A 27,639-nucleotide genomic window follows, 5' to 3' on the forward strand; every position below is an offset into this window, starting at 1 on the left:
TGTAATTTAAAACAATTTATTAAGAAAATATATTGACACTGTTATTCATATTGACACAAGTACAACGTTACGTATTATAAGTCTCTTCACAAACTGCACATTACTGAAACACCCATTTCAATACAGCAAGCAGTGGTACAACAACCATAGATGAATACCTAACTCCACTGCTTTTAGGGTTTTCTACAAAGTTAAAGAATAAAACACATTTCTTATGAATAATTCAAATTACTTATATTATATTGATACTGGTATTGAAGCATCTACTAAGTGTATATGATCGCTTATGTGTTAAATAGCTGCAGGTTAAAGCTGGTTTAAGCTTAAAAGTAACTTCAATTAGTAAAGCTAAATTTAGTTTGCCGTAGATTTTATATTGTAATATCAGAGTGCTTTTATTTTGTAGGGTTCTGTCACCACCTGCTAACTTTTCCAAGCGAATGTGATACAGTCTTTTGTAATTGTTATGCTGGTTTTTTTTTAGAAACATGAAAAGAGCATTGATTCCATTGAATAATGTCAGATTGAATATCTCTGTAGATATCTTTCATCTTACCTTCAATTCTAGAAGCAGCTTTGATCTGTATTCTTTTGATTTTATCTGTTTGTACAATGTAGGTTATTCCTTCATATTCACACAATATTTCAGAATCAGTATCTACAATAAAATGTATAAATATATGAAAGTTAGCTAGCCGAGTACTCAGTTGTTCTAAGCACTAAACAAAGTACAGTTGGGGCTACCAAGATTACATGACACATAAGCATGAACTGAATCAAAGACTGCAAGTTCCTTAATTTTTCAGATCTTATCAAAAAGAAGATGTGGTATGATTGCCAATGAGACAACTCTCCACAAGAGATCAAAATGACATAGGAATTAACAATATTATAGGTCACCATACGGCCTTCAACAATGAGCAAAGCCCGTACCGCATAGTCAGCTATAAAAGGTCCCGAAATGACAATGTAAAACAATTCAAACGAAAAAACTAATTACAATGTTGGGTTATTAAAATCTAGTTTTCAAAATTAATATTAGTATATTCTTTGACTCAAAGCGAGACAACTTCACTTTTATTTATGTTCATCTTTGTTGTCTTTCCTTGTTTAAAAGTATTATTTTTTTAAAAAGAATAGTCTACTATTTCCTGTTTAAAGAAAGAAAACCTCACAAGACAGAAATAGTGTCCATGCAAAACAGTGACGTCTTCTCTCTTTTGGGTTGTTGTCTCAAAGACGTATACCCTTTTATTCGTATTAATCCACTTCCATAATTCAAAAAATAATACCAATATACAGATTAAAACTTTTACCCTTTACCAAAACAACTTGTCGCAAAATACGCTGTAATCATATCATTTCAGTTTGCTACAGTACCTAAAGACTTCGATAGGTAATTATGGCCTAAAGGAGTAAAGGGTACATTATAATGGAATTTTATGCGACTGTCGTACAAGTGAGATGTTTATCTAGCTATAAAACCCACTTTAATCCACCATGTCTACACAAGAAAATGCCTTTACCAAGTCAGGAATTCGAAGTTGCTTTCCATTTGTTTAATGTGTTTGAATTTTTGATTTTTCTATTTGATTACGGATTTTCCTTTTTTGTATTTTCTCACGGTTCGGTATTTTTGTTACTTTACTTTTCTTGAGACTTGGTTTGTGACTGATTTATTGGTGATAAGTTAACGACACTTTCGGCACTATTGGCAATTTTGTGGCGGTCAGGTTTTTGGTAGAGAAATCGGAGTACCCGGAAAAGAACAACCGAGCTTTGAAAACGGATAATCTTTTTCAAACAAGATATGCGTCGAGTGCACCTGCCAAGCGAGGGGTTCAAACTCACAACCTCATATTGACAGGCTAGTGATACATTAGTCTTAACCCTTCTTTTCTAGACAGTTCTTGAAACTAGTTAGAACAATCGACCACCGAGGCCCCACTTAGTTTGTGAGGTTTCCTCTTAATTTGTATGCTTTTTCTAATGTACGTAGACAGAACTTGCTGCAAGTTTCTCCGTGGAAAACAATCTGCGTTTAATAAAATTCAACTGTCTGTCATAGTGTATTTAGATTAAAAAAGAAAAAAATACCAAGCACATAGTTAAATTGTAGATCTGTTCAATACATGTATTTAAAAACGTCTAATAGAGGTTTTTCAAGAAACACCTTACCTGAGCCCTGAAATAGAAGTATTGTGAAATAAGAACTTTCGAAGATAACCATATAATATAACGACTCCATATAATGAATATTTTGATTCGCTGATGTTCTTTCAGTTTTCGTATAATGACATAGATTCATATGATATATTTCTGCACTAATTTAAAAAAAAAACAAATAATTGGACACTGAAATCAGAGACTTATGATATACTAGAACACACCCATGATATCGCGGTCCGTGACTGAATTAAAGTATATAACTATGCTTAAGCCTTATTTTAGAATTGGTATTGTCATCTGATTAAGTCATTAAGATGCACTAGTAGCTGTAACTTGTCAATTATAATTAGTAATATTAATTATTTGGAAAACAAAAGGGCCTGGAATGTAGTATTTTTTAATCAACAGCATTGTTCTATATTAGTTATAGATAAAGTTGGATCCTTTAATTGTCTGTTTTATGTCATGCTGGCTATCAAATTGAAAACTGTACCTATACGCCTGATTTTAAGTCCAGATTTTTAGTATTCATATTGCCATCTTAGAAAGTAAGTCATACTGATTAAAATACTACAACAGGGAACAACGTGACAATGATTGAATTAAGTAGTGTCCACCGCGTGATTATGACCCGTGTATATAGCAAAATCCTAAATACACCGTTTGGTGGTGCGCCTGCCAGATGCGGAACATTCAGATAAGGTAATAGGTAACAGATGAATATACTATTGGAATCGGTATCAGATTCGACCCGGAATTAACATGTTAATTATTGGCAATATTAATTATGTGGAAAACAAAAGGATCTGGAGTGGTGTAATTTTTAATCAACACCATTGTCCTATATCAGCTTTATGTAAAGTTGAATTCTTTGATTTGTCGTTTTTACCCTTTGACGGCTGATAAATTGGACCTCGTTATCTTAGTATATAGATGTTTGTATACTTTTTAATCTTTTCAATATTGTATGCTTAATTAAGGAATGAACATATTGTGAAAAAAGAAGAGCACATACTTTTTAAATCTGTCTTTTCTACGTCGTCTACAAAGTTGACATTAATCTGACTACATTGTTGTTTACAACTCGTCTCGCCTTTGGAATTATCAGACCTCGCTAACATACATTTGACACATTCTTTGTTGGCATCACACGTATGACGACAATTCTATAGCAATAAAAAATCAATAAAAAATCTATTAACTGAATTTGATAACTTATTATATGCAAATGTATTCACCTTGTGTACATCGTACATACAAATGCTATGACTTTTGTGTGAAATGTTCATTATAAATTGCCTTAAAATCTTATACCACAAATTTATTTTCAGTGTTTATTAGATATATTTCTTATTTCACTTTAGAGTTTACAAAAAACTAATGAATTTATTTTGTTAAAACAAACACACAGGGCAAATGGAAAAAAAGAAGATCCAAAATGAATGAAATTAACTCTATGTAGAAGTAATATGTAAACTGAATTTTTTTCAGACTCATCATTGGTTTGACATTTCTACATGTAATTTTATGTGCGTTAAAAGTCGAAAGTTGTCATATATGAAACACATAACATGTAACTACTATACCTTGCATTCTGTGCATTTTTCTCCTGCGTAGTCTTTGTCACATTTACACTTGTTACACATACATTCCCCGTGTCCTCCACAAACAGTCTGGAAATAGATAAATGATTGATTCTTGATTGACATACAGCGCCAATTGTCACTTCATATGCATATTTAGAGACAAATCTTTTGAGTATTCCATAAATTTGACCAACTCACATAATCCGATATTTAGCATGTTTAGAGTGTAGTTTAAAGAGGAATACATTGCAGGAAATCATAAATTTATTAACATTACCTTGAATGGAGGAGGAAAAGGAGAGAATTAAAAGGAGGTATATTGTTCTAGAAATCCCCGCTGTTGTGATTGTTTCATAGCTTATGTCTCTGTTGTGTTTTTTTTTTTTTTGTTGTTATTTGGAATTTTGTTGGACAATAGATTGTTTCTTATCACAACTTTTAAATCATGGGTTTAATTAGAGCTTAACATTATAGAGACAGCTTGCTATCGTTGGTTGAGGACTGCAAGTTGGCCCTCTAGATGACTTTTAGTTATTTGTTGGGTAACTGACTTATTGACGCATACACCACATTTTCTTCTTTTGATATCTACACCTTTTCTACAATAAACATGTCAGTTTATCATATCAATTACCATTGATTACCGCTATGAGAAATTGGTCTAATACACAAGATTTTTCAGTTCGTCGTTTGTACCACTTTTTTTTTTATTAAGATCGACAAATATCAAAGGCAAAATGTATTTTATCACCTACTCCATCATTTGCTGTACACATATCTTTCTTTGTTGAACATCCACAGTTTTTACCATCGAAGTTTTTATAACATTTACAGAATCCACAATCACAGATGCCATGATCACTGCCTGTAATAAATTATACAAATTATATCTTTCTTTATCAACATGAACAGGTGTAGAACTAATTCCTTTCTGATATTTAAGCTGATTTTTTTAGTGATCCAGCATAGGATTGAATCTATAAATTTATTATTTGAACAGCTGTATACATATTTTTCTTAGAAACCCTACCCCTCAAAAACACACACACAAACACATCAGTAAAAAAATGGACAAACATATCGATGCAGTTGTGTTTTTGGACATAAATGCACAGCAAAATTAACAGTTCGTCCATATATTGGCTATTGAGTTGATAATTAAGGGCAGATAAGTATAAGTCGAATTGAATTCTTCAACTCTGGTCGATTTCAAATTTTACTAAGTTAAGAAAATTATAGCAGAACACGGAAAGCATCATTATTTTTTACTTAAAATACCGTTTTAAACAACAAACATACATGTTGTAATTTCTAGTGTATCCGTATTCTAAAACAATAATAAGCACTTACTATTCTATAAAAAAAAATATTTACCTAAACAAACAAACCCATTAACTGATATTAATGTCCGAGACCACTATTGTCGTCCCTTTATTTTCGTTGAATTTAGTCCCTAGTGTTGACAGTGTGTTACTTGCGATTTTTTTTTTTTTATATACCTTCCAAATTTATTTCTTCATGTTTTATGCCTCAAAATGCAAGTAAGCCTAGGGTGTGAAATAACACTGTCAAAAAACTTGGCAGTGGCAGATCCAGAAATTTTCATAAGTGGGGGCCCACTGACTGACCTAAGAGGGGGCTCGCTCCAGTCACGCTTCAATGATTCCCTATATAAGCAACCAAATTTTTTCCCAAAAAGGGGGGGGGGCGGGCCCCCTGCCCCCCCCCTAAATCCGCCTCTGCTTGGGTTTAGAATTTTAAAGTAAAGAAGTGATTTGGTCCAGCTGAAAAGGGTTAAATATAAGCACTTCGGAGGCTGTCAAAAGATTTCAAGACCCCTAAACATAATATTGTTCATATTTTGAGTTAGAGCTGGTGACGTTTTCTATAATGTTCAAATGACATAATTTGTCCTAAAAGTAGTACAACACACTGTAAACATTTTATTGAGAAAGCGCAGGTGGGATTTTTTTTATTTTCATTATTTTATTGTTCAAAAGAAATGCACTACGAAATAATGTGGTCTCGACCATATATATTTACCTCCACAAACCAACCCATTAAATGACGGACAACTAGATGGATCACATTCACACCATGTTCCTGTGTATGTCAGTGGTAAATCGCCTCTACTTGAATAACAATGGCAGTTACCACAAACACAATCTCCTCTGCCAGAACATACATCTGTTGATCCGGGACTACAAAGTGATTAGAAGATTTGCACAATTATTAAGATTTATTAAAGACAACGCTGTTTGAATTAAAACATCATTATATTCAGTAAAATATGTGTGAAATAACAATACGTTATTGATAAGTTTCCATGTGGAGATAACCTAAAACAATATTCTTTTGAATAAAGACTTTTTGATAGAAAAATTATTATCTCCCCATGGAAACTTCCTACAAACATATTGCAATTTAATACATATTTTCCTAAATATGAAATGTTTTAATTCACATTATGTCTAATTCCTATGAAATTCATATAGAAAACTTTTCGGAAGAAAAACTTCATGAAAGCTTAGTTTGGACATTTGTATAGCAATTCAAAATAACTACATTTCACCTTTAGCATATGGTAATGACTTTAATATATATATATACCAACTGTTATACCTCTTTTGTCACAACACCATTAAAGTGGAATTAAATTGTTATGGGATTGTAAGTATGTTTTTTTATCACCTTGCACTTTCATGACTTGGCTGTGTTTTTTCTACAGCAATTTGTTTAAAATTCTGACCAGTTGAACAGTTTGATTATATAAAACAAATTGCAATTTGGTCAGAATTTTGAATAAGTCGCAATTGGTGGAGAGCAACACTCACAGTCAAGTCACAGTAACAAAAATGGACCTTAAAGGAGTAGTCAACTTCATATATGGTTAACTTTGCCTGAGATGAACAAATGTATGTTTTAATACAATGACCTATATATCTGCTAACATCTACGTCATTTGGTGTCTTGTTGATACTTGTCTCATTGGGAATTAAGTCAGCACAGATACTAGTACGTGATTATAATGCATCTCTTTATTTTGTTTAAAGTAATATATTTGATAGTATTTGAACAGTAATACACTCTAGATATTTATCCCGCACTGAAGATTTTCATGTAAAATTTCAGTCAGATACTTTGATGATTTTTTAATGAATTTTGATACATCCTTTATGCAGTCGTACAAAACCTCATTTAAAATAACATGAACACTCAATAAAGCTATAAAGCTTCAATACATTTTGGTTGTTTTGGAACATGTGCTTGGTGTTTAGTATAACTTAAATTGATTTGTTTCATACATGTATAACGACTCTGTCTTTAGTTGATTATTATTAGCACGGAAACACGAAAAGTTTGAAAGTTTTGACTCGATGGAAATAATTTCAGGTTAAGTATAAATTTAAGTGTGTTCTTGCAAAAAGATGTAAGTGTTAAAGGTGCAAAAATAGCAACAACAAAAAACAATGTTTGCAGTATTCGCCAAAGCTTTTGCTTAAATGTTTATAAAATTGAATAATTGTTCAACTGAATTTTTAAAAAATAAAAATATCAAAGCCAGCGGTGTAGCACTGACTACAACGCGAAGACACCCTATTTGACTTGCAGTCTATTATCGGTATTTTGGTGATATGGGTGAATACAATGGATTACAAAAACAAATAGTATTTTATCTAACAGCGTTTTATTAACTTATTTTTTTTGTGTTGCTTTGCTAAAGACATTTATATAATAACTTCTTCATTTTTCACATTTAATTTTATCAACTGCGGGTTAGTCGTGCATAGGGCGTTTTAGTTTATTGAAAGATTTTATACGTTTTTATCATCTTTATCTATTTTTGAAATAACTACTCACAGAACACATTGGCTTTTTTCATCTGTGCAGAGCTTACGTCTGTCTGGAGGCTGCAAAGTAAATTACGAAAGACAAGATGAAAGTATAAACATTTATATGATAATTGTATAACGCATCTTAACATATATAATAAAAAATCATCTTGGGAGAAAAAACTGCTAAATCAATTATATTGTTTAATACTGCTAGCTGTTTATAAACCAAATGATGTGAACAACTATTAATTAAAAACAGCATGATTCACTGACATTATAGAATTCAACAAAATTTAAGAGCGTGCCAAACTTAGTTGCAGAAATTAAGTCAATTAAAAAAGATATGGATTATAATAGTTTCGGACGAGACCTGAAATATATACGAGAAAACTGAAATTATACCGAAAAGAAAGAAAATAATGACCTTGGTCACTGTATGTCCTCTGTGTTTGCATATGCACCCTTTTATAATTGCTTGTATCAAGGCGTAATAATACTTTAACAAATACTAAGCATGAATAAAATAAGGAAAGATTAATAGCAAGGAGTTTCATTTTTTACAAGCAATCATTTTCAAAAAGGTATACAGTAATAAGAAAAAAACTACAAATGTGATCTCCTGGTTTGAAAGCACAACTGATGATAAAGAATCATCAAAACATTAAATGTGTATATTGTGCATAAATTTCTTCAGTGTTCATGCAATTTGTTGGTTATGTTGGCTTGAAAAGGTGTCAATTACATTGAGGTCTGGAGCTGCCATGTCATCAACTTAGAGTAGTCCTTAAGAAATTTATGAATTATTGTAATTTTGCTTAGTTTCATCTGTTACCTATTCTGTCATCGGCCTTGCACTTCTTAAAAACTGATGTTTACTGTGCCTATCGCTGTGCGTTTGTTTATTTTACATTGGATAGAGTTGTTAGGGGTGGGTGGAAACTTACAAAACATGTTTAACCCTGTCGCATATGTGTACGCCTGTCCCAAGTCAGCAGCCTTTGGTCTTTGTTAGTCTTGTATGATTTTATGTTAGTTCATTTTTACGTTTTGGAGTCTAGAGTGACGTCCATTTTCACTGAACTAAGACGCACTCTGGTGCGGGATTTTCCTAATGAGTTGAAGATTCATATTGGTGGCCTTGGGCTGTGTTACGCTTTTTTTTGTTTGTTATTGTCTCTTTCGGCAAACTTTGGATTTTGTCACATGGAATAGAAGATATGTTTGAACAACACAGAAATGTTCTCCTGCACGTACGATTCCTCCGAGAATTGCCCCAAAAATGTGCATTTAAGTACAGAAAGCGAGTAATTCACCCTACTCAACAGATGGCATTGCCAATAAGTTAGTTTCAAGTAAATGCGAAAGAAATGACAAAATTATGAGCATCACTAAAACTGTTTTTCAACAAGTTCCATGGTAATTAAGTTAAAAAGTATGTCTTGTTACCTTAAAAACGTTTTAAAGGCTATTGTCCAACATACATGGATATATGTTATAAAAAAAAGCTGCGAATGATACAAAGGGAACATTCAAATTCATAAGAAAGAAAATAAACTGACAACGCCATGGTTAAAAAAGGAAAAGTCAATCTGACAAACATCATTACACTAAAACTCATAGAGAGACTGAGCAACACGAACCCAACCAAACTCTGGGGACGATCTCAAGTACTCGGGTCGTGTTGCTCATATAAGTAAAAACCTATTAATATGTCTAGTTCAATAGGTGACATTCTGGGGAAGGGGGCGAAATTGTAGTTATAATACAATTTGAATATATCCGTCTTCATCTGTCACACAGATATTCAATAACCGTTAATCAACTCTTAATAGCGTCCGAACAATTTAAGAGGGGATTATTTCAACTGGAATGTTGTTAAATAGAAATGGAAAGTTCCCAATTGGAAAGCTGAAATCACCTGTTTTGTCGTAAAGTTATGTATTCAACCGATCCTCATTGTCAATTTCTAGATATAAGTCAAGACATGATATAACTGTATCAGTTTTATCATTTACCTTAAATTCGATGAGATATGTGCGTTCAACAGAGTCACAAATTTTGTACTATGTAGTGAGAGAACACCATCTACTTAGTACATAGTGGAACGTGATATTAAAGAATACTGACAACTGCTTTCTATTCTCTCTAAGAAGACCATGTTTGAAAAAGAATTTAAAAAAAAACACAAAAATACTGAAATCCGAGGAAAATTCAAAACGGCAAAATCAAAAGAACAAATACATCAAACGAGTGGATAACAACTGCCATATTCATGACTTGTTGTCAATTAAGAAATCAAACATCCTGATAATGTCATTATCAGAATTTTTCTGTTTGAATCAGAGTGATTTTTTTTACAAAGTATGATTTATCCCTCCCTTAGGCAACAAACTTGAATCTATACGTAAGCAATTCTTTTTCATGCAGAACAGTATAACCAGTCTTTTGTCTTTTAGTTTGGAATGGGGAATGCTTGTGTAAAGTGTAGAAAAGTCAAATGTTTTTAATATTATTGCAAGATGAAAGAGACTTAGATTTTATGTATTCTTTGGAATTTTAGAGAAGGTATGATCGCTGATAAAACAGCTGTACATTATTAGGAAAGACACATAGAACAGACCTAGGATTATCCATGATTTCCACCTTGGTAAGTGTCGTGAATATTTTTTTTTTTTACAAAGAATTATTTTGACTGTTCATAATACAATATATTTGTATTATGTATATATATACATTCTTCATTTTTAGCTCACGAGTGAGCTTTTCTCATCACTTGGCGTCCGGCGTCCGGCGTCCGTAAACTGTTAGAAAAATCTTCTCCTCTGAAAGTAGTGCGCCAAATTTAACAAAACTTGGCAACAATCATCATTGGTTATCTATGTTTAAAAAAATTGTCCGATGACCTGCCAACCAACCAAGATGGGCGCCATGGCTAAATATAGAACATAGGGTAAAATGTAGATTTTGGCTTAAATCTCTGAAACCAAAACATTTAGAGCAAATCTGACATGGGGTAAAATTGTTTATCAGGTCAAGATCTATCTGCCCTCAAATTTTCAGACAAATTGAACAACCCAATGTTGGGTTGCTGCCCCCGAATTAGAATTTTAAGGAAATTTTGCAGTTCTTGGTTATTACCTTGAATATTAAAAAAGACACAGATAAACTGTTAACAGCAGTAATGTTCAGCAAAGTAAGATCTACAAATAAGTCAACATGACCAAAATTGTCGGTTGACCCCTTAAGGAGCTATTGCCTTTTATAGTCAATTTTTAACCATTTTTCCAACATTTTAGTAATCTTTTTAAAACATCTCCTCTGAAACTACTGGGCCAACTTTAACCAAACTAGGCCACAAAAATTATCATCATTGGGGTATTTTGTTAAAAAAATGTGTCCGCTGACCCGGCCAACCAATTGAGATGGCCATTGTGGTACATAGGGTAAAATGCAGTTTTTGGCTCATATCTCAGAAACCAAAGCATTTAGAGCAAATCTGACAAGTAAACATTTATTCGATAAGTCAAGGTATGTCTGCCCTGAAATTGTAGACCAATCAGACAACCCGTTGTTTGGTCGCTGCAACTGAATTGGTAATTTTAAGAAAATTTTGCAGCTTTTGGTTATTATCTTAAATATTACTAGAACACACCCGTGATATCGCGGGTCCGTGACTGAATTAAAGTATATAACTATGCGCAAGCCTTATCTTAGTATTAATACTGTCATCTGATAAAGTCCTGCCGATTATAAGATACACAATTGTCTCTGCTTTCAAATCGGTCTGTTTGAACCCGTCGAACTGGAACTTATCAATTATTGGTAATATTAAATATTTGGAAAACAAAAGGTCCTGGAATGGAGTATTTTTTAATCAACAGCATTGTCCTATATTAGTTATAAATAAAGTTGAATTCTTTGATTCGCTGTTTTACGTCATGCCCGCTAACAAATTGAAACTTATTTTTAGTCCAGATTTTTAGTATTCGTATTGTTATCTTAGAAAGTCTTACGGAATACTACAATAGGTAACAATTTGACAATTTAGTAGTGTCAACCCTGTGATTATGACCCGTTTATATAACATATTAATCCTGAATACACCGTTTGGTGGTGCGCCTGTCAGATGCGGAACGTACAGATAAGGTAATAGGTAACAGGTGATTATACTAATTTGGTATCGGTATCGGGCTCGACCCGGAACTTCCTAATTATTGGCGATATTAATTACGTTGAAAACAAAAGGGCCTGGAGTGGTGTAATTTTTAATCTACACCTTTGTACTATATTAGTTGTATATAAAGTTGAATTCTTTGATTCGTCGATTTTACGTGATGACGGCTGACAAATTGGACCTCGTAATTTTAGTATAATAGATTATAGATACAGATAAACTGTAAACAGCAATAATGTACAGCAAAGAAATACCTACAAATAAGTCAGCATGATCAAAATGTCAATTGACCCCTGATACGATGCTTTTTGTCCGCAATTTGCTTTTTGTCCGCTTTTGCTTTTTGTCCGATAATTTTGCTTTTTGTCCGACACGTTTGCTTTTTGTCCGTTGCTTTTTGTCCGTTTTGCTTTTTGTCCGATAATTTTGCTTTTTGTCCGACACTTTTGCTTTTTGTCCGTTGCTTTTTGTCCGTTTTGCTTTTTGTCCGATAATTTTGCTTTTTGTCCGACACTTTTGCTTTTTGTCCGTTGCTTTTGGTCCGTTTTGCTTTTTGTCCGCTGATTTTGCTTTATGTCCGATATAAAAACGTGTATTTTTTTGCAGGTTTTATTTTGAACTTTGAAAAATCATCATTAGGGTATCTTATTTAAAAAGAAATATGCCTGATTTATACCTCGCCTACCAACCAAGATGGCCAACATGACTGAAATAGAACATACGGGGTAAAATTAAAGCTTTGTCTATTATTCTGAAAACCATTAAAAAGAGAGAAAATCTGACAGCAGGATGTTGAGCTCTACCAATTGTCAAAACTGTCAGATGACGTCCAAAATTGGTTTCCATTCTTTAACTATAGTTCGCCCCAAACCAATGTTATGGAACTTAAACGCAATGCTTATTACCACACATCCCAGATCAAGTTTGAATTTTGATGGCGTCACTTTTACTGCTCTAGAGTTTGGACATGGAAAAACTGCTGAACTTTTTATATACGTTCTTGAACTGCAGTTTGCCTTAAAAAATGGCATGGAACTTATATGCAATGAGTATACCACAAAAAACAGGTCAAGTATGAATTTTGATGACCTCACTTTTCCCCTTATGCCCTATATAAATGGGGAAAATACTGACTTTATCGTTTGTGTTTCTTAACTTAATATAAAAAAGAAGTATGGTATGATTGCCAATGAGACAACTCTCCACATGAGACTGAATGACACAGGAATTAACAACAATAGGTTACCGTACGGCCTTCAACAATGAGCAAAGTACATACCGCATAGTCAGCTATAAAAGGCCTCGAAATGACAATGTAAAACAGTTCAAACGAGAAAACTAACGGCCTCAAGCAAATTTTATGAAACTTATACAAAATACTTATTACAACAGAAGTTAGATCAAGAACACATGTGGGTAGTGTCACTTTTGTCGTTATCAAGTTATGTCCCTTTCTAAAGTAATATGAAAGCGGGGGCATTATCTGTGTGTCCCATTGACTCATTTCGCATTTTAATATAGGATTAATTGCCCTAAAATGACAAATTGTTTTGCCTACTATCTTGAAAATTATAATAGATACAGAAAAACTTAATGGTGATCAGCAAGGTCAGTTCTACAAATGAGACAACATGATCGAAATCGTTAATCGACTCCTTAATACAGATAATGTCTATTGATGATGATTTTGACTATTTTTTGACTATTTTTTTTGGGGGGGAGGGGGGGGGGGGCTTTTTTTACCTTATATCTTGGATAGTAAATAACAAGAAAGCTTAAGGTCTAATTTTAAATCATTGTAACAAAATTCAACTGATAAATATTAATATTTTCACAAACGTAGATTTTATTTGTTTGATTTTTAATGTTTTTAAATTGGCATTTTTAGTGCATTTTCTGAAAGAATATACATGAACTTTTGCTATCTTAAATTTTAGCAGGAAATAAAGCACAGTGACCCTATTGTATCTATTGATATTCTCAAAGCAGTTTCTTAAAGCTATCTTCTCGCATTTTGTTTTCAATTCTAAAATTTAAATTAGCTTCTGATCACATAATGCTGTTTTTCTCCGTATAATCCATACAAATACCGCGCTGAAGTACGTCCACTATTCATTTTCCATTATTCAAAATTCAATATTGAATAATGAAATAGTTCATTATTCACTATTCAACGTTAAGTGTTGAATACTGAAAAATGAAATAGTTTAAATTTCAGTATTCAAATTGAAAAGTGAATAATGAAATAGAATTATAATTTTTTACTGTGACACTATATATATCCCATATTTCATAATTCGTCATTTTCGTATGATCTAACTAATTTAAACAATTTTGTAAGAAATGAATCAAAACACTATGTGAAATAATGCCTGATCTTTTTAATTTATTTATTTTGTTTCGAACGATAAACTAGTGGGTTTTCCTAACTATTTTTAACAGAAATTCCTTGGTTTAATGTATGGACGACCTAAATACCAAAATACATGTATATATAAAAATTAAAATACTAAACATTGTCTTTTTTATTTTCACAAGATCTTTGCTTAATCTTAATCTTCTGATGATAGATATATCATGTCGATTGTGCCGCAATGACCATTAGAGGGGTTACGGAGATTTAAATGCCAAAATACGCGTGAAATTAAGTACCTGTCTTTGTAAAAATCATGCAGAAGGTGATTCATGACATGTCACAGAAGTAATTTTTTTTGCCCTTTATCATAAGAACTTTGGTAGATGAGTAAAATTCTGTCTTTATTTTCCCTGTATTATGCCCGTTGCCATGGTAACCATCAAATCAACATTTTGCTTGAATATGTGAAAAAAGACCCTTTTTGAAAATATAAAATAACGGAATTTAAAGTCCCATAGAAATATTGTTAATCAATACAAACAATATGTATATTTACAGTATTGACAAACAAAACCCCAAACTATACAAAAACATTAAAATTGTGAATTTTCTAAATAGTTTGTTTCCATAGCAACCATTTAAAAATGTGTTAAATTTCGAAAATGAAAAATTTCAAAAACTCCTAAATTTTAAATCTGTTTATCTCCCAAGACCAACAATACCATGAAATGTCATTGACAAATTTTGAAAGACCACATTCTATATCTTCATAAAATAAAAAGAAAGTCGTGCGTTTTTTTTTCTTTAAAAAAAAATTTTAGTCAAAAATTGTCAATTTTCACCAAAATTCAGATTAACAATCAGATGAATAATCAAACATTTAGTAACTTAAAAAGCTAAAATATTCCATTTATATGTGCAATTCTGACACGCATTTGTTAATTTCAAACAAAAATATATAGTAAATGAAGATAGACTTGTACAAAATGAAAAATCATCACTCTGGGTATGGTCCATCCCCCTTTTTTTTCGATTTTTTTTTTTTTTTTTCAAAATTGTAAAATTTGTTGAAAAAAAACGTGGTATCTCATTTAGTTTACTTGTGAACTAAGTATTTTAAGAATTTAAGCATAACACAACTTCTAAAGTTGAGGGCATCATATGTACCCCCTCCCTTCAATCTTATATGTAAGATTTCTCAGAAGTTTAAAAAAAATTGGTAATACGCATAACCCGTTGTCGTATCTAAGACTGATGCTGTCAGTGAAAAAGAATAATGTTGAATCCAAAACTTAATTACTAGTAAATCTATGTATAAAAATAAGACGATGTGTTGTAATTGTCAATGAGACAATTAACTCTCCACCAGAGAGCAAAGACATAGAAATAAACAACCACAGGTCACCGTATATCCTTCAACAATGAGCATAACATGATTATCTAGAAAAACAAATCTTAATGAACATTTTAAAAAAAATAGCTCAGGATACTTTGTCTTTCAAAATGGCTATAAAAAAGTTACAGGAACAATTTAATGCAACTCATTGTTGGTTTTTGAAACAGATTAATGCTTTAAAAACTTTAAACCTAGACTAAGATCTGTTAAGCAAGAAGGTTCACCCTGAAATGTCTGGTTGGTTTTATTTATCATTGAATTACTTTTGAAACTCTGTAAGTGTTATGTAAAGATTTTAATACAAGTATCATATTAACTTAACATTATCAATGTTCTAAGAAAATGAGGTCAGTGTAAGATGAACTGCGGAAAAGAGAGAACGGAAACGGAAAATTCAGCATTTTTTCCAATTTATAAGGGGCATAACTTATTGACAGTACATGTTAAACCAATAACATTCTAACTGTTCTGAATTTTATGGAAATAAGCATTGTGTATAAGTTTCAAAACATTTGGTTGTGGCAAACTTCATGAACTTAAGTTAGAGAACGGAAACAAAAAAGTCAGCACTTTTTTCCATTTATAGAATGGTATAACTCTGGAACGGACGTACTTACGGACAAGGGTACAACTTAATGCCCCCTTTGCTACGGTGGGGGCATACAAATTCTACATGTTCTATCTGAGGAAAAATATACCAACGATCTACATTAAATTGTGCAAGAATTTGTCAATGTTTCTATTGTATATGGTGGAAAAGGACAGCTTGTCTATTATTATTATTTTTAAAAACCTAACTGATTATTATTTGTATACGGCAGAATAATCGATTTTTTTTATGGTTCTCAAAACATATTTTCCTTGTGGCCTTGAGGACAATTTGCTGGTCCTAACTATTATATACTGTTTTGATTCTCAAACCTTTATGACAACCATGTGCAATGACCATTCATTGAATTTTGCCTAATTTAATCAATTGTTATATTTACACATTTTTATGCCCCCGCAGTGGAGGGGGCATTAAGGTTTACCCTTGTCCGTCCTTCAGTACGTCCCAAAGTTGGTTTCTGTTCTCTATCTTTAGTTTGCCTCAACCAAATGTAATGAAACTTAATCACATTGCTTATTACCATAAAACACAGACTTAGTTTGAATTTTTGTGGTGTCACTTAAACCGTCCAAGAGTTATGCCCCTTTACAGATAGAAAAATTGCTGAATTTTCCGTTTATGTTCTCTAACTTTAGTTTGTCTTTACCAGATGTTATTAAAATTATACACAATGCTTAAAACCACCAAATACAGATCAACTTTGAATTTTGGTGGTGTCACTTTCACTGTTCTATGCAATCCCTCTTTATAGAGGAAAAAAGTTTTTGTATTTCTTTCTTTAGTTTACCTCAACAAAATGTTATGAAACTTCTACACAATACTTATCACCATAAAAGTTAGTACACAATTGGTAAGTGTCACTTTTACTGTTCTTCAGTTATGTCCGTTTATGACTTTTATGATATGCAAGCGCGAGCATCATCTGTGTCCAATGGACACATTCCGCATGTATTTCAAATCTTTTACATAAGTTAGATTAATTTATTATATATTAGAATAGAAAGAAAGGTTCTGTAGTTCTTCTTCAATTTCAATTTTAACCCAGTTAAATTGACATAGTGACAAATAAGTGTTTGCATAAAGGTTTTGATGTACATGTCGATTTACATTGGAGGTAAATAGTAACAGCCATTATGTGTACATAATCTGACTCTGCGCAATAGTATACTAGTCCACAAAAGAAACGATACAAGGCAATGTATTTTCCATAGATAATGAAATTGGATACACTGTACCAAGCTTAAAACTGTCCATTGGTCTAATCTTTACAGAGTGTTATTTTCTTATCAAAACCACTGTTTTAAGACAAAAAAAATAAAATATTTTTTTTATTTTTGTTATATCAAAAATAGTATTTTTATAAATAAAAAATTCGAAATTAAGTTCTATAATGATGGACAATGGACTTTTTTTTAAAGAGTTATGACCCTTAAAAATATTAAAATTTATGGAAAGTGGCCTCGTTTGCGCTCTCGATGGTACAAGTTTTTAATTTTTTATTTTCAGTTTATTTCTAATAGGACTGACGTAGTTTTTTTTAGCTCACCGTTTCAAAGGAACTGTGAAATTTGCCATCACTTGGCGTCCGTCGTCGTCTGTTCGGTGTTAAATATTTGAAACATTTCCACTGAAACTACTGAACCAATTCCAGTAAAAGTTAAACTGAATGATCCTTAGGATATCTAGAATAAAGTTTGTGTTTTATTTTCAATTTTGTAAAAAAACATGGCCGCCATGGGTAAAAATAGAACATAGGGGTAACATGCAGTGTGTAGCTTATATCTCAAACACTAAAGCCTTGAGAGCAAATTTTCAGATAAATCTAACAACCCATTGTTGGGTTGCGGCCACTAAATTGTTAATTGTACGGAAATTTTGCAGTTTTTGGTTATTATCTTGAATATTATTAATGACAAAGATAAACTGTAAACAGCACAACTTTCAGCAAAGTAAGATCTACAAATAAGTTTATATGACCAAAATTGTCAATTGAATCCTTCTGGTGTTATATCCCTTTAAAGAATTTTTTCACAATTTGTTCATCTAGTTTGCTTACTTTAAAAAAAGTCTTCTTCTGAATATGCTAAATCGATTTCGGCCCAACTTGGGAGTATCTTGTATAAACTTTGTATTTTATTTCCTTGTACTTCAAGAAACTTAGCCACTATGGCTAAAATGGAACATAGGGGTAAAATGCATTTTTTTGCTTTTGAAGAAAAAACGACAGATACAAAGAACATTTAAATGGAATTTTTAAGCCACTCATTGATATATATTGAAAGACACAAATAATCATTGATGCAAAATTTATGAAACTAGGACAGAGTCAATTTTAAAGACCATGAAATAGCACTTAAAGATTTAAAATTTCAATTTGCACAAAACAAGTGTAATTAGGGACGCAGCTACCCTTCATTCAGTTTTCAGCCTTTCGGCTATTTTCTGTTGATTGCTTGGGTTGTTGTCTCTTTGACACATTCCCCATTTCTAAAAAAAGATCTTAATATATAACCAGGTGCTCCGCAGGGCGCAGCTTTATACGACCCCAGTGGTTGAACCCTGAACAGTTAGGGCAAATTTGGTCACAATATTCAAGCTTGATTCTGTCTGAATTTGGATTGTGATCAAATTTTTGAAATAATATAGGTTTTTGTCACAAAATTAATGTGGTCAAAGATCTAACAAATCTATTGCACAATACTGTGCAATTGAAGATTTCTTCTTGAAACTTTTCGAAATTCGAAATTTGAAAAATTTTGAAAAAAAAGGAAGCCCTTCAAAAATCGTAAACAACCCCCCCCCCCCCCCCAATTTTTTTAAACCCCCTTGGAGCAATAACCCTTAAACTCAATCCCATGCTTTTCATTGCAGTTTTGAACATTGTAGTACAATTTCAGAGAGATCCATACAATTACACATAAGTTATTGTCTTGAAACTAGAAAAATGCTTGTTTTGACCCCTTTTTGGCCCTTAAGTCCTAAACTTTGACCCCATTACCCCTAAAATGAATCCAAACCTTCTACTTGTGGTTTTAAACATTGCGATATGATTTCAGAGCAATTGAAATACTTCTACACAAGTTATTATCCTGAAACTAAAAAAATGCTTGTTTTGGGCCCCTTTCGGCCCCTAATTCCTAATCGGTTGGGACCATCATCCCTAAAATGAATCCAAACCTTCTACTTGTGGTTTTAAACATTGCGATATGATTTCAGAGCAATTGAAATACTTCTACACAAGTTATTATCCTGAAACTAAAAAAATGCTTGTTTTGGGCCCCTTTGGACCCCTAATTCCTAATCGGTTGGGATCATCATCCCCAAAATCAATCCCAACCTTCCTTTTGTGGTATTGAACCTTCTGAAAAAGTTTCATGAAGATCTATTCACTTAAACTAAAGTTATTATCCGGAAACCAATGTGTCTTCGGGCGACGACGACGCAGACGACGTAGACGACGCAGACGACGTAGACGACGCAGACGACGACATCATACCATTATACGATCCCAAAATTTTTTTGGGGTCGTATAAAAATGGTGTAGGGGGTTTCTATTATTGAGCTCACCCTTTGAAGAAATTTCATGTTTTAATGCTCAAAATGTTCACAATTGAATTCCATCTTTTAAATTTTTAATAATTTTTTGAATTTTGAAAAAGGGGGGGGGGTGTGGCACCATGCCCAGAGAGAAAAAAATTCCTTCTATACCAAAATATCTCTATCAATCATATATTCTCATTTATAATTACCAAATTTGTGTCAGAAATGCACGTATAAATGGAATGTTTTAGCTTTTTCAGTTCAAAATGTTTCAGTATTCATCTGTTTGGTAATCTGAATTTTGGTGAAAATTGACAATTTTTGACTAAAATTATTTTTTTAAAGAAAAAAAAACACACGACTTTCTTTTTATTTTATCAATATATAGAATGTGGTCTTTCAAAATTTGTCAATGACATTTCATGGTATTGTTGGTCTTGGGAGATAAACAGATTTAAAATTAAAGATTTTTTGAAATTTTTCATTTTCGAATTTTAACACATTTTTAAATGGTTGCTATGGAAACATACATTTTTAAATGGTTGCTATGGAAACAAACTATTTAGTAAATTCAAAATTTTAACGTTTTTGTATAGTTAGTGGTTTTGTTTGTCAATACTGTAAATATACATATTTTTTGTATTGATTAACTTTATTTCTATGGGACTTTAAAACCCCTTATATTTCAATTTTCAAAGGCTACTTATGAACGTATTTAGGCAAAATTTTGTAAGGATGGTTTCCATGGCAACCAAGGTTCAAAAGAAAAAAATTAATACATGAAACTTATTTTCATACCATACCCTCCTCATAAACAAAATATAAAGCCATTTGAAGATGGGTCATGAATCGCCTATCAACAGGAACCTGCATGATTCTTACAAAGACCGGTACTTAAGAAATAGCCAATTTTGAATAATGAAATGGATATTTTGAATAATGGAATGGACTGCTGCGACCCTTCAGCCCCTAATAACAGATATACCTTATGACTCATTCGAAAGCTTAATGTATTGCTATACATTATACGTCATTCAAAAGCGTACCAACAGAGAAACAAGAGGTATATAGCCTATAGCTATACAAAGAGGAATAAAATGGGTATATAAATATTGACCATTACAGGGGTTACGGAGGACGTAAATGCCAAAATACGCGTATTTTTTTTAATTTTTTTTTTGTAAAATACTTCGTGTAGAAAAAAAGCGTTTGTAAACAATTATTTACATTAATTTCCGAACCTATGGCCAGTCTAGCTATGAAAATACGGAGAGTCAAACAGTAAATAGGCCATACAACATGTAAAAAACACTCAGCTGTCTAAAAATGAATTTTATTGCACTATAACTTTCATATCCACCGGGGCCAAAATACGAAACCAAACTCCTTACTGTGTATTGCTACCTTATACGTCATTCAAAAGCGTTACAACAGAGAAACAAGAGGTATATAGCGTATAGCTATACAAAGAGGAATAAAATGGTTATGAACAGTATGTCCCGCAATGACCATTAGAGGTGCCAAAATATACGTTGTTAAAAACAGTTTTGTTACTCTATCAAGGTTTCAAATGGTGTATTAAGGTTTCTTGAATTAGAGGCTGACTGGTTGCAGCAGTCCATTCCATTATTCAAAATAAGCTATGTCTTTTAATAGTCACATGTATTTCGATATTTAGGTCCTTCGTTTCTCCTCTAATAGGCGACGAGGAACACACTGACTATATACCTTTTGCTCCTCTATTAATAAGCTTTCGAATGAGGTATAAGGTATAAGTGTAAATAGGGGTTGAAGGGCCGCAGCAGCCATTCTATTATTCAAATGATCCATTTCATTATTCAAAATTGGCTATTTCTTAATTTTCACGCGTATTTTTGCATTTTGGTCCTCTCCGTAACCCCTCTAATGGTCATTGCTGTACAATTAGCATGTCATATCTCTAATCAAGGGATGAAGAATAGCAAAGGTCCAGTGAAAATAATAAAAGACAACGTATTTGAATTTTTATATATTTATGGTATTCAGGTCGTCCATACATTAAACCAAGAAATTTCTGTTAAAAATAGTTAGGGAAACCCTCTAGTTTTTCCTCCGAAACTAGATAAATAAACAAAGTTTAAAATTTCAAAGAGTGTTTGGATTTTTTTGTCTGATATTAGTTTGAATATTTGTAAGATCAAAATTACGAATTCTGTAATACGGGATATAGTGTCACAGTCAAAAAATATTATCTATTTCATTATTCACTTTTCAACTTGAATACTGAAACAAAAACTAATTCATTATTCATTATTCATCACTTAACGTATAGTGATTAATGAAATAAAATATTTCATTATTCATTATTGAATTTTGAATAATGGAAAATGAATAATGGACGTACTTCAGCGCTGTCATACAAATTGTGTCATTTTGTCACAACCTGTAGCTTGCGAAAAATGCTCGGTGACCTATCATATTTATTAAATTTTTGAACATTTATTTATACAGTTCATATATACATTTTTGTACTACGTTTTGGCACATTCTAGCGTTTTTAATCTAAACTTCCATACCGCCTTAAAGAAGATTTTCATCTATCTTTTTTTAAGTTTTGTCATATATTGTAGAAAATTATTATAGATTAAGATACACTTTAAATCACAAAAATGATCAGCAAGTCAAGATCTACTAACAAGTCAAATGTTGTCGACAAAGTTAAGTAGACTGTGAATCTTTATAGAAGTAATTGCACTTAAATGAGGATTTTTTTATCCTCTTTTGTGTTTTGAGCAAAACTAAACAAGAAAGAAGGAATCGAAACAGCACATGATCAGCAATACAAGATCAACAAAACAGATTTTGTCATGAATTATATTCTTGTGTATAATGTTGGAGAGTGTCCTTTGTTGAATATGCACATAGACCCAGGTGATCACAAAGGCTATTTAGAGCTTCTAGTTTATTTTTATTAGAACTATGCATAGTTGGTTAAACATGACTGTTAAGACTAATGTCGAATACTTTTCGCTTAATAGATTTTTGGAACATATGTGAAGGACAACGGTTATTTGAACGGACGTAATTCGAGTTCGAACGTTTTCTAACTCAAGTATGACTTTTTTCTTGCTTTTACTTTCGACTTGTAAAGTTTAGCTTATGTCATGAATGTCACGCCCTTATTGTAAAAACACTTCAATAAACAGCAGACTATATGCCAGGTCTTTCTAACAACTAATGACAAACAATTTGGGGCGTAATTTAAGGAGGCTTTTCCAAGGATGCAATTGCTTGTAGACTGTATAATTACCCTCTACAGTATACCAAATAATCCACAAGTCCTCAAAAGGGACCTTTTAATGATAGGCCATGTCAAGGGAGATATAAAGGAACAAACGCCCAGCAGGATCGATGCATTTGTCTTAAACATCTCCGATATTGATTCCGCGTGGCTTCCAAATTGACATGAGTATCCATTGGTGTTCATGTAAAACCTATGGGGCTATATCAGTTTCATGGAAATTAACAAAGAGCATGGCAACCTTTCCTTGGTGATGTTTTACATGGCTGTCCGGCATATTAAAAAAAAATCTATTAACCAACAAAATAAAATATCTTATGTGTAACAAAAGCCGCCAGCGATGGTCACACAGACAATTTGCTACCTTCGTGGATCCTATTAAACATCTAGTGGTGTCACTACATGTACCATGTGCTGTAGAGATTTCGTTGCACAAAATGACAGAAACATTCTTTGTTAAGAATCAATATTGATTAATTCGACATTGGATGTTTCATATACCCATTGTAGCCGAAAAATGATAATGAAATACTTTTGTTTGATATCGATCTATTGTTTGAATTGTAAACTTTCATATTCATTTTTTTTTTTTTTTTTTTATATACATTATCATTTTGAATATAGATTTTGTTTTTGAAAAAGCAAGTGTTGGACTCACTCTTTTATTGGCACTTATTTCATGTTAGCTGTCATTTTTTAAATGTGCTTATCTGAGACCAGGAGTGCATTCCAGCGGCTTTCTTTCGTTTACTTTAATACAGACCAGTGTTTTTTTTTTGTATTTGTTTCACCACTCTTAACTGCATGTAACATCTTGAACACTCAGAACAGCGAAACAAGATTTAGATTTCAGAAATAAATATCATTTAGCCATCAACCAATAACTTTTCTAGAGATGTTTTCGTTAAAGTATAAATCCATTATTTTTGTGCAATTCTAAGTCTTAACGACAAAAAAAAAAAAAAAAAGATAAACAGCACATTACGTAAAGCATTAAGTATTACCTATAGTATTTTATAACCTTCATTGGTGGTAGTTCATATATATTTCTGCTGTTATTTTTGGATATAAGTTATTGTCCTGAATAAACATCTTTATGCGTTTGTGCGTTTTTCCGCATGAGTTTCAATCTTATGATGAAAATTTCTTTCATTAACCAAGACAAAACTTTAAATTCGGCCGTTATAAATGTTTTCGCCAGAAATCCATGCTTAAACTAAATGAACTAGCCAAGGAATTTGTTTTTGTCCCGGCTGATATAGCTACTATTAATATCATTATTGTTTGACGGTAAATTTTACATCGAGGTTCTGCAAAAGGAAATCACGAATTCACCAACATTCCAACTGACTTCATTTTCAGAAAACGACATCTGTAACAAACACAAACTTTTAGCTACATCTTTACAAGCAGAACCAAAAACAATGAAAGTCCCAACTATGTACTGGCTTCCGAAGCTACACAAAACACATTACAAGTATATATTTATTTCATCTTCAAGCCATTGTTGCATTACTAAATTGTCTATTCTACTTACAGGTACACTTGGTACAATCAAAAACCTGATAATAAATTGTTCAAATAAGGCCTTTGAAAATAGTGGAATTAATTACTTTTGGAGTGTCAAAAACTCGTTGGAAGTACTTGATAAATTGCATGCATATATTGGTGATTTTGAATCTGTTCAAAGTTATGATTTTTCTACCCTATATACCACTTTGCCTCATATTCTTATTAAGAAACAAAAAACACATCCCTAATTAATTGGGCATTTAAAAAGTCAGAATGCCAATACATATGTTCAAACTCTTTTCGGTCATTTTTTAGTAACAACAAACAAATGAAATATAGTCAATTGGACATGCTTTGATACTATATTTGCGCTTGAATTTTTACTTGATAACAATTTTGTTCGCTTTGGAGATTTCGTATATCGTCAAGTTATTGGAATTCCAATGGAGACTAACTGTGCACCACTTATTGCGGACCTGTTTTTGTATTGTTATGAGTTACAAACTATGACTTAAACCAGCAAAGATCCATCGAAACAACATTTGAAACAAAAATTTAACAATACTTTTAAATTTTTGGATGATATATTGGCTCTCAATAATGACGACTTCAGTATGTATACTAAAGAAATTTATTCTGTTGAACTTACTTTAAATATAGCTAATACTACATGTAACAATGACCACTGTCCTTTCCTCGATCTTGTCGTTAATCTATATCATTAACGTGAAGCTTAATACAAAAATTTATGATAAAAGAGATGATTTTTCATTTCCTATTGTTAATTATCCATTTTAGATGGTGACGTTCCCTTGTCACCATCTTATGGTGTTTATATATCTCAACTTGTACGATTCGCTCGTGTATGTAACAACGTATTAGATTTTTGCGAGAGAAATTTATGTATTACTGAAAAATTATTACACCAGGGTTTTCGATATCACAAACTAGTCAAAACATTTACTTAATTTATCATCGGTACAAGGAAATAATTCGTAAATATAACTCAACATGCAGATATCTTATACGTTCAGGTATTTCACATCCAATCTTTTATGGTAATATTCTTTACAAAGCACAAAAATGTCAGTATTCACCTCAAAAGCTAACAAAACCTTTAAACAGACTTATAAAGAAGGGATATAGTTACGATACTGTTGTCAGGTCATTAAAGATTGCATATTTTGGCTTTAATATTGATTCACTTATAGGGTCTTTGAAATTTTGCGCCTGTCCCAAGTCAGGAGCCCCTGGACTTTGTTAGTCTAGTATCCTTTTTAATTTTAGTTTCTTTGTATAATTCAGAGTTTAGTATGACGTCCATTATCACTGAACAAGTATGCATGTTTGTTTAGGGAGCTGAAGGACGCCTCCGGGTGCGGGAGTTTCTCGCTACATTGAAGACCCATTGGTGGCCTTCGGCTGTTGTCTGCTCTATGGTCGGGTTGTTGTCGCTATGACTCATTCCCCATTTCCATTCTCAATTTTATTTATTATCTAATAGCAACAAATTTAATCATTATATTATTATCAAACATCACATAAAAATTGTGTATTTACAATAAGTAGTTTTTAAGTAAACGAGTTAGTCAAGTGGTTTAAACGAGTTAAATAAGTCGTTTAAACGAGTTAGTTAAGTCGTTAAAACAAGTAAGCTGTGTTGTTAGTTAAGTCGTTATAACAAGTAAGCTTACTCGTTATAACGACTTTAAAATAAAATTTCAATCAAACTAAAACTAAAAAATGCTAATTTACCTTAAAATTAAAATATCAGGGGCAGCAACCCCAAAACGCGTTGTCTAATGTAACTGAAAAATCTCGGGCTATAGATTATGACTTGATGAATATTTTTATCCCAGAACTAAATGCTTTAGTTTCAGAGATATAAGCTGAAATCTACATTTTACCACAATGTTCTATTTTTAGACATGGCGGCCATCTTGATTTTTGGGCGGGGTTGTCGGATACCTTTTTGAAACTACATACCCTAAGGATGATTGTGGCCATATTTGCTTTAATTTTGCCATTAGTTTCAGATTTTCTGAAAGTTATCGACGACGACGGATGCCAAGTGATGAAAAAAAAAACTCACTTAACCCTCTGGTCCAGGTGAGCTAAAAAGGCAAAACGGACAAAAAGCAACGGACAAAAAGCAAAAGTGTCGGACAAAAAGCAAAATTATCGGACAAAAAGCAAAACGGACAAAAAGCAACGGACAAAAAGCAAAAGTGTCGGACAAAAAGCGAAATTATCGGACAAAAAGCGAAACGGACAAAAAGCAACGGACAAAAAGCAAAAGTGTCGGACAAAAAGCAAAATTATCGGACAAAAAGCAAAAGCGGACAAAAAGCAAATTGCGGACAAAAAGCACCGTATCAGACCCTTTAAGAAGATAGTTCCCGTTATAGTCAATTTTTAACAATTTTCATACATTTTGTAAATTTTGTAAATTTTTACAAAATACTTTAACTACTGGGCCAAGTTTAATATAGATAGAGATAATTGTAAGCAGCAAGAATGTTCAATAAAGTAAGATCTACAAACACATCACCATCACCTAAACACAATTGTATCATGAATCCACTTGTGTCCTTTGTTTATGATATGCACATAGACCAAGGTGAGCGACACAGGCTCTTTTAAGTTAGAGCCTTCAGTTATGAAAACGATAGAACTGAGAACTTTACCTCTCTTTATATTTTCTAAGAAAAATTGTATGTGCGATGAACATTTTGTTGATTTTTCACGTTATGTGCAGTACACTTAGTCTATAGGCTCGATTTAAAAATAGCTTTCACTATTAGCTAGTGTATCAGTAATTCTAAACAATCTTAAAACGCGTGGTTTACAAAAATATGTATGATTACCTGTGTAGTTAGCTCCCCAGAAATTCGTCCAAGAACACAAATTAAAACAGCAAAATCGAAAATCATATCCATTGATTTATTCTCAAACTGTTTTCAGTCATATATATCGAACTTCTTTTTCCTCTGCCAACTTTGTTGTATAAATGTTATCACTCAACGCAGTAAAAAAAAATCATGTGTAGATGAGCGTGATTAGTGCTTCAACAGAACAACTGCGTAGGTATTAGTGAATATATAAAAGTATATTGAATTGAAATAGTATAGCTAATAACACCAATGACCTGCAGTTTCCGTCTCTTAGTATTTCCTTTAT

The 27,639-nt window shown here is 32.3% G+C and overlaps 2 protein-coding genes across 2 annotated transcripts in view; one reads left to right on the plus strand and one right to left on the minus strand.

Moving 5' to 3' along the window:
- Positions 1-27,554, minus strand: LOC143064397 (integrin beta-1-B-like). Its single transcript, XM_076237204.1, has 8 exons — positions 27,327-27,554; positions 7,617-7,666; positions 5,799-5,956; positions 4,511-4,620; positions 3,756-3,842; positions 3,185-3,335; positions 557-658; positions 1-183 (listed from the first exon to the last, which is right to left on the minus strand). The coding sequence occupies exons 1-8, from the start codon at positions 27,396-27,398 to the stop codon at positions 101-103; spliced, it is 813 nt and encodes a 270-aa protein (XP_076093319.1). The 5' UTR covers positions 27,399-27,554; the 3' UTR covers positions 1-100.
- Positions 10,220-27,639, plus strand: part of LOC143064396 (uncharacterized) — a 31,511-nt gene continuing 14,091 nt past the window's right edge. Inside the window, exon 1 of the mRNA XM_076237203.1 lies at positions 10,220-10,238. The gene's annotated coding sequence lies outside the window, so the exon portion shown is untranslated. The remainder of the gene's footprint in view (positions 10,239-27,639) is intronic.

The sequence above is a fragment of the Mytilus galloprovincialis genome, chromosome 2 (assembly GCF_965363235.1).
Source record: "Mytilus galloprovincialis chromosome 2, xbMytGall1.hap1.1, whole genome shotgun sequence".
NCBI lineage: Eukaryota > Metazoa > Mollusca > Bivalvia > Mytilida > Mytilidae > Mytilus > Mytilus galloprovincialis.

Bases quoted from the DNA above. Each gene is read 5' to 3' on its own strand.
- LOC143064397 (XM_076237204.1), bottom strand. From the start codon at position 27,398: ATGGATATGATTTTCGATTTTGCTGTTTTAATTTGTGTTCTTGGACGA. The intron at 4,621-5,798 runs GTAAATATATAT...AATTTATTACAG, and splicing joins TAATGGGTTGGTTTGTGGAG to GCAGTGATCATGGCATCTGT. The intron at 659-3,184 runs GTATGTGCTCTT...ATTTTATTGTAG, and splicing joins AGAAAAGACAGATTTAAAAA to ATACTGATTCTGAAATATTG.